Source organism: Phaethon lepturus, unplaced genomic scaffold (genome assembly GCF_000687285.1).
Source record: "Phaethon lepturus isolate BGI_N335 unplaced genomic scaffold, ASM68728v1 scaffold3620, whole genome shotgun sequence".
Taxonomy (NCBI): Eukaryota; Metazoa; Chordata; class Aves; order Phaethontiformes; family Phaethontidae; genus Phaethon; species Phaethon lepturus.
In genome coordinates, this window is record NW_010513867.1 from 16,149 (window position 1) to 24,455 (window position 8,307).

At 46.4% G+C, this 8,307-nt stretch overlaps 1 protein-coding gene across 1 annotated transcript in view; it reads left to right on the forward strand.

Moving 5' to 3' along the window:
* LOC104623932 (MARVEL domain-containing protein 3-like) overlaps positions 1 to 4,036 on the forward strand; it is a 19,209-nt gene extending 15,173 nt beyond the window's left edge. Inside the window, exon 3 of the mRNA XM_010291167.1 lies at positions 3,330 to 4,036. Within this exon, the coding sequence (XP_010289469.1) occupies positions 3,330 to 4,036 (707 nt within the window). The remainder of the gene's footprint in view (positions 1 to 3,329) is intronic.
* Positions 4,037 to 8,307: the final 4,271 nt, after the last annotated feature.

Sequence of the window (8,307 nt, forward strand, 5' to 3'; positions counted from 1 at the left end):
CGTGTCTTTGAGCTCAGCTCTTTCTGCCTGCAGGACACCATTGCTTGACATAGGTCACTGCTGGCATGTGTGTGTTAACATACCTTGGCAGAGCTAAGATTGAAAACTTAACTGTCCTTTTATTCCCCATTTCTCAAGTCTGTCTATACTAGTATAGTAGGTTGGGTATCAGCTTGCAACCATCACAGATCAAGGTTGCATAAGGCTTTCGGGTCAAGATGTGAACGTACTGTAGGGATTAGTATTTCCATCAAAATTTCCATCAAAACCCTGATGATTGTACAAGGCCTTAGGGATTTCCGCTAATTGTCTGCTACTTTCACAAACCCTGCTGGCTTTCCTTATAGACCTGTAATTCACAGCTTCATAGTATATACTGCTCATCATTTTAGGATTTTCTTTAATACAGGAGGCTTTGTTATTGCAATTATTTTTTCTTAATCCACATGTTGCGAGTAACTGGTGGAGTAACTGCTAATGAATCTCTCTCCATTGTTTAGTTACTCTAATGAGTTCTACAGCAGGCATGTGTGAAAACTGTGGAGGTACATACAAAACCTGTCCAATGTGAATGCCTTAAGGAAATTTTTCAAGGATGCCATTAAAGCATCTACTGCCACAGTTAAAAATACAGTAGACCTATACTGATTGTATTTGTCATCCCATCAACAAAGAGTACTGTGATACCAGCAGTGAGCTCAGTGAAGTTCAAAGGTTGCACACAGAATTTGTGTGAGTACATAAGAAGTTTTGGAGCAGCGTCATTGAGAATTGGGGTCAGTTATAAATGTGGAGAGGTTAACAGCAGGTGCTGACTACTTTGACAACAGAAAATTGCCTTTTATAAAGCTCAGTGAGGTGATGTACAGGAAAAGTTGATGCTCAGCAGGTCAGAGTGCCTCACCAGTCATAAACAAAAAGGAAATTCTGAAGACAGTGGTAGGAGAAAGCTGACTACTCATTAATTCCCATCTTCCAAGTTCCCAAACATATTTCAAATTTATGTTCCCCTTAATCAAATGGTCTTTCCTCCCTGTAGACTTGTAAGAACTGCTTCCTGATGGAGCATCTATGAAATCAGTGTTCAGCCCTTAAAAAGGGAAGTGATCTTCTCTGTTCAACACTGCCGAAGGGCCCCAAGGACCCAAGTTGACTCCCTGTATTTGGAAGGCACATTGTACAGCTCAACTGAGCAGACAAAAAATATCTGATCCAGTTCCAATGAATATCCTGCACAGCTATTACTCTTTCAAAATATTTTGAACAGTCCTGGTAAAGTGATGACTGTACCCATTAAAATCTTTGAGTCTTCTGGCTGCATTTTTTTAATTTGGTACGAGGAGTCCCAAATCCTGTCTCATGGACATGGACATTTAAATTTCTCTTCACATTTAGCTTCAGAAATATTTCCTTTGATGGCAAAGCCTCCTGAACACGTTTGGTAACCAGCTTGGTTATTGCCCTGCTTCACAGAAATGGTTGTGCAGAAGGGTCAAGGAAAAGGCAAGTTGTCATGCAGAAATCAGCATCACCTCTGAAGGAAACATACATACATAGAACTACACGCTTAGTTCCTCCTCAACAAGAGCACTTCTCTGCCTGCTCTACCTAATTCTTTTTAGGAGATGAAATCTGTATATATATGTGCTCGTGTGTGTGTATATACACACATATACATGCACATGACACACACAAACTGGAACATGCTGAGCCTCAGATATTCTGTTCCCCGGTGTTACCACCATTATCACTGCTCCCCTTTGTGCTTCTGGGGTGGTTTGCAGGGCTATGATGTGAATGGGCTCAGTGCCTACCTACAGCTGAATTAGCCAAAGCAAGGGGACCGGTTTGGGTGCAGGAACTCCTGAAGTGGCCAAAGGCCCATGTCAGACCATCACAAGCACCTTCCAATGAAGAGCAAGCGGCAGCAGGAAGATGCTCATTACCTCTGCCCTCTGTGGAGGGAATAAGAAGGGGCAGAATGGGAATATCTGATAGTCCTTCCTGGTGGCTGTCATTAGCTTGCTTTTGTGAGAAGCATCTGGCAACACGAGAGGAATTTGTCTAATTCCGTTCCGTGCTGCTTCAGCCCTTTTCTTTTCAAGTCCATACAGACTTGACAGCAACTGAGCCATTGCTCAAGAGGAAAATGCCTTGCTGATCAATGTTAGGAGCATAAAATGAAAGTCTGTAGGCAAACAACGGATCCCACCCCACTTTAAAGACTAATATAGGACCACTGTGTTGAGCATCGTATGTTCTTGGCTGTCAGACTGCAATGGAATAATAAGATTCACAATTCTGTAATTAACTTCAGAATTTGGAGCAACACGCATGATGAAACACTAGGGGTTTTCATCTCCCGAATAGGCAACTCTAGCTATGCTATGCTTCAACATCCGTCATGTTTACTAATCTTAGTCTGACCCCTAGTGAGCTGTCACAGAATAATCAGGTTTATCTAACAGATGCTGCTCCTTCCTGACAGGCAACTACTACAAAAAGAAGTCATTTATCCACCCCTCCTACACACCACCCCCCCCCGCCCCGGCAAAAGAAACCTGGTTACCTTTATCAGTAGCATAACATAAGAAAAAGAAGAAAAGAGCCAGCTCAGAAGTCATAAGGCTTTCTTCTGAAGGTGGCAGGGGGTGGAAGAGAACATGTGAAGTGGTATCACATTTACTTACCTCTGCATATAAGGTGGTTTTGCCTCCTCTGCCTCACTTTTTTGTGCAGTCGGGAGCTGCTGCTTCAGATTTATGAAGAGATTTTTATCTCTGAAGGAGATGAAGTGGAAGCTGCATCTGGTTAGATAATACATTTAAATTAACAGACGCTTTGAAAGACCAAAAAAAAGTGTAAGTTAAAGCAGTAAACACGTTTTAAAGGACCTAAGTAACTTGCACGATTTTTAAAGCCATTAGAAGCTTCTAGGTTTTTGTCAGCTTTAACCTCAGCATTTTGTTCATACTGGATATTTCTTGCTTGGTGTGTTTATGCCAAGGAGTTACAGGCCAAAATACAATCACTGTGCGCTTGCCTTGGCAATAACACAAGCACAGTAAAATTTTTATGGATTTCTTTCCCCGCATGAAGATCCATTTATCAAGCACACTGACAAATTAAAAAAAGTAATTTGCCCAACGTCCGAAATGTACCCATGAGAGCTCATGCTTCTTTTTGTTTTTTTAAAGCAGCGCTATTCTGTAGCTGTAGCCAGCTTCAGTAATAGTGCACTCTCTCTATGGTTTTGGTGTACTTCTGCTACCCCCAGTTTGCACAAGACGTGATTTTGACATCTATTCCCATCTTTCTGCTCTTTACAGGCATTTTGAAGTTTGTGGAAATCACAGTTAACCTCCTGGTGCTGATCTGCGTGGGTGCTGCCCAAGCCTCTGTTGCAGGCTTCACCTCCCTTGGCGGCATTGGCATTGGATCCTTTAGCCTGAATTCGGCCTATAGCCCCTTTGAGGGCACAGAGCTCCGGGAGGTGAGGGAGCTAGACATGCAGTTCACCCAGATGAGAGCCCCTTGTGTGTATGGTGGAGTAGCCTTCAGCTTAACAGCAGCAGTACTTACCCTTGTCTTCCTTGTCGTGGGGGCAAAACCCATCCAGCAGCTCAGGACGGGGCTGCTGGCAGGCGAATGTGCCTTCAACCTGCTGGCTGGCGTGGCATACGTCGCGGCCATCGGCCTCTACCTGCATTTTGTCAGCCAGGTGAACTCCACAGAAGTTTGCAAGAGGCGCGAGAGGCTGTATGCACGCCGTGGTTACACTTCCATGAACTGCGTGGTCCAGGGCGGCGATGCGGCCGTTGGCCTTTTTGGTGTCGTTGCTGCCTGTTTGTACTTTGCCAGCTTTGTGGTCTGCATCCATGCTATCCGAACCCTCCGGGCCTTCCAGACCCACACAGCCAAGGCTCAGCACAGCCCCAAGAGCAGCATTAGAGACAGAAGCGTCAGAAACCACCATGCTGTCCACAGGACCTCTGAAAGCTCCCACAATGTCCAGGCTCTTGCCACGTTAGTGTGAACTCAGGTCTGGGACTGTGCAGGAGCTTCAGCAAGGGATATACACTGCTAAACAGGTGACCAGTCCACAATGCGTTGTCCTAAAAGGTGCTGTAAGCGTGTATCGAATCACCAAATGTAACAATAGTGCTATAACATGATGTAATAAAATTGACATTGTGCAGATGTTTTAACAAGGTTTTTTTGCATCAGTCTCTCAAGCTGGACTCCTGCACTTAACATGTGTTCAATTGTAATGTTTTCATCCTGCACAAAGCAAATCAAAACAGCAGTGGGCTGTTAACAGATTGCATCCACAGTGCTGCCAAACTTGTGCTAATAAACAGCCACTTCTTCCTCTTTGGTGACACAAGGGACTGAAGACACAGCTAGGATGGGTAGCCCTCAACAGATCCTGTACTTGTCAATGCATCCTATTGCCTTATGCCCACTGCTCACAAAGGAAGGACACTCGAGTGCTTTTCTGAATCACAGCCAAAGCTACACTTGTGACCCATTATTCCTGGGCTAGTGAAGTGTTTTATCTTTTGAGTCACGGGGGTTGACACATGCTGATCATGTGCTCCCTGAGGAATGCTGCTGGGAGGAACTAGCTACAACTTCAAAGGCAGCATCTGGGTCCTCCTCCAGTTCCCTACTGCGTTTTCCCCATCTCACTAAGCACAGGTCAGAACTTGAGAGGCAGCACATTGGTGAGCTATCAGCTTAGTAAAGATACTGGTTGCTTCTGTAACCACCTAAACAAGGTTTGGCTTGCTGACTCCACAGTCAGTGATGGGCAGAGCCCAAGTCGGGAATACACTGGCTGCCCTGGAGTTTTCCATGGGAATGCTCTAACAATGACAGAAAGACATGTCCTTCCAATATCTAAGCACACAAAGCATGAGTGAACAGCAGTAATTGTATGCCCCCAGGGTTGAGAAAAGAAATTTAAGAGAACATCTTTCAAGAGTCCTTTGTTTGAGGCACATTAAATAGATCACTGGTCTTCATAGATGAGGGAGTGAGGAAAAAAGGCTGCTCTTGAAGTACATAAGATTTGTCAGCTTGAGAGAGAAAAGACAATTTTGATTCTGGCTGTGTTCACTCTTTTCAGTTTTGTCTGGCTCAAAGTCATTGCCCAGATGAGGCTCTTTTGAACCATATTAGAGCTTATTGTATACTTCAGAGAGATATATATATGAAGTGTGTGTATATATATACACACACACACATATGTACACACAGATCACAAAGGGTTACATCTGAGGTAATACAAGCAAAACAAGATGTTAGGGTTCTGATTAGAAGTGATTACATGAGCCTTTACAGTAAGTATTTATCATTTATATAATACCTTAAATGTCTCTTTAGCACTTTGAACATCAACAAGCTTCATAGTGTTATTATGCTTAGAATAAACAGGAGTGAAGAGTTTTTCCAAACTTGCCATGGCTCACAGTGGTGATAGAGTCATGAAATTAAGACTTTGATTTCTAGCACTTTGCCCAAACCCAGGCCTTCACTGGTATGCTGTAATCAGCTGGACAGCCTGTTACAGGGATGTCTGCATGCAGCTGAGGCCACAGCTAACCGCTCGTTAGGCATTTCTACCTGCACACTTGTTCCTGTGCTACCTCCATATCTTGCACATTTTGAACGCAGGCGCAGTTACGTGGTGACATGCTGTTACACAAACAACAAAGAGCAGCATCTTGAAGTGACACATTCAAAAGATTAGAAAAGGCTGCAGATAGGAACGTATAAACGTTAAGTCAGTCCTTAAATACGTGTGTGGTATGAATTTTAATCTTGGGCCTTCTTACTCTGCCCCATTCATTTTTGAAAGCTTGCCTGCCATTGCCGTGTAATAGCAACAGTCCTCTGTGAGCATCGATTTGGTCTCTTTTTTTCTTTGTGTGTGTGGTAAAGGCCTCATTTGTTGCAAGGTAATTCAGTCTTTAGAAAAAAGTGTAGAGTTTCCCTGTGGACTATTGCCATAGCGTTCTCCCCTTGGACACTTGGGTTCCTCACAGTCAATACATTTTGGGCTTCTTTCCTGTTAATAGGAGCAATTCTACGCATTTTACAGGGAAAGTCAAAAAGTATTTGCTGGTTGCACGTGCTCGGTTGGAGACTCCTGGGACCCACTTGCTGCCCCAAGCATCCCCTCGGTCCTAGTCACTTTCTTTCAGCTTCTCAACCCAGCTGCCTCCCTGAGCTCACCATCCCCTCGTGTTTCTAACCTCAGCAAGTTTATTTCTTATAGCTAATCTAAATCTACCCTTTTAATTTAAAAACATTACCCCTTGTCCTGTCACTACAGGCCCTGCTAAAAACTCTCTCACCATATTTCTTATCAGCTCTCTTTATATATTGAAAGGCTGCAGTAAGGTCTCCCTGGAGCCTTCTCTTCTCCAGGCTGGACAACCCCAATTCTCTCAGCCTGTCCTGAGAGGAGAGGGGTTCCAATCTTCTGATCATTTTTGTGGCCCTCCTCTGGACCCACTCCAGCAGGTCCATGTCTTTCCTGTGCTAAGGGCTCCAGAGCTGGACGCAGGACTGCAGGTGGGGTCTCGCCAGAGCAGAGGGGCAGAATCTCCTCCCTCGACCTGCTGGCCACGCTGCTTTGGATGTAGCCCAGGCTGTGGTTGGCCTTCTGGGCTGCAAGCACGCATTGCTGGTTCATGTCCAGCTTTTCATGCACCAGTACCCCCAAGTCCTTCTCAGCAGGGCTGCTCTCAATCCCTTCATCACCTGGTCTGTGCTGATAGTGGTGATTGCCCCAACCAAAGTGTAGGACCTTACACTTGGCCTTGGAACTGTGAGGTTCACATTGGCCCACTCCTCAATCCTTGAGACCCTGACAGGTCCCTCTGGATGGCATCCCTTCCCTCAAGCGTACCAACCGCAACACTCAGCTTGGTGTCATCCACAAACTGGCTGAGGTCCTGAAGCACTGCAAGCAGGGGGACCACAACAAAAGCCAAAGCCCAGTGAAGATCACCAGCAAATAATTGTGAAGAGGAAATAAACATCAGTGCTGTTTCCTCCACTCACCTTCATGGAGGGAAGTGTAGGAGACGAGGAGGGAAATCCCAGAAATACTCCTCAGAGGACTAGAGCAGGGAAGAAGCAGCTTTCCTTACCCTTAGAGTGAAGGGTGAGCCATATACCATCCGAGCAATCCAAACAACCCTGCTTCCCAACTGTAACAAGACCACGCTCGGTATCCTGCAGCCGACTTGAAAATCTTAACCGTGCAAGCTGGGAAGGTGCAATACAAGAGCAGAGATTTTCTGGCACGCGCATATGACTAAGGCTGCGACAGGCTGTCATCCCCAGCTGCCGCTGCAGGTGGTCCTACCCTCCAGGCAGATTAGTCTTCCCACCTTCTGCTGCAGATGGCTGTGCCCCACCGTTACCTCTGTGCAGTGGGTGCCAGTTAGGACCAGTAAACAGGGCAAATGGCTCCTGTCAGCCCTACCGTTTCTTTTAGCCTTTCCCTGCTGCCCGCCCCGCGCACACGTGTGCCGCCTGCGTGCACCCCTCAGGGTCAGCACTGAAAATAAACTCACCTGTTTCTTTGAAGCAGCCCCTCACAGCCCAGTTTCACCAGCAGCCAAAGGGCTGCACACAGTTGTCACCCTCGGTCCCTCTTTGGTGAGAGGGATCCTCAGGGTGTACCCAGCTTGCCCGCTGTGACCACCGTCAGCTTATCACCTGCTGCCAGGCAAGCAGTGACAGCAAAGGTCACATCTGTGCTTCCCTGGGAGGCTGTCCTGTGGATAGCCAGTATGGCCTCTTCTCAACCTAAAGCCTTGGGGCCTCACCACCGGTGCAGTAGGGAGCCTTCTGGTGCACCAAGCCTCTTCTGAACCTTCAAAAAGAGGCATAAAATGGCCACCAGCCCTGGATGTGCTAGGAAAGGGGTGCAGGTTGCAGGGTGAACTGGAGCTGCCTGACAGGAGAAGAGCCCCGCTGCAGATGATGGGTCACCAGTGCAAGGTGCTGGGGCGAGTTGAGTAGCTCATTTATCTCAGAGCTGCCTGCGAGACTCTCAGCCGGCCCCTTTGGATTTAAACCATCAATTGGCACCTCTCGGCTGCAACGTGGGAGCAAACAAACAGCTTTAGTCAGTCTGAGAGCAAAACCTCCAGCTGAGCTCCCCAGCCATCAACTATCCACAAAGGGACACCCTCCCCCCCCACCCCGAGAAGAGCCTTGGAGAAAAACAATCTCCTTGAAAAATTGTGTCTCATTGCCCTAATCCGGAGGGGGAAACAAAGGGCA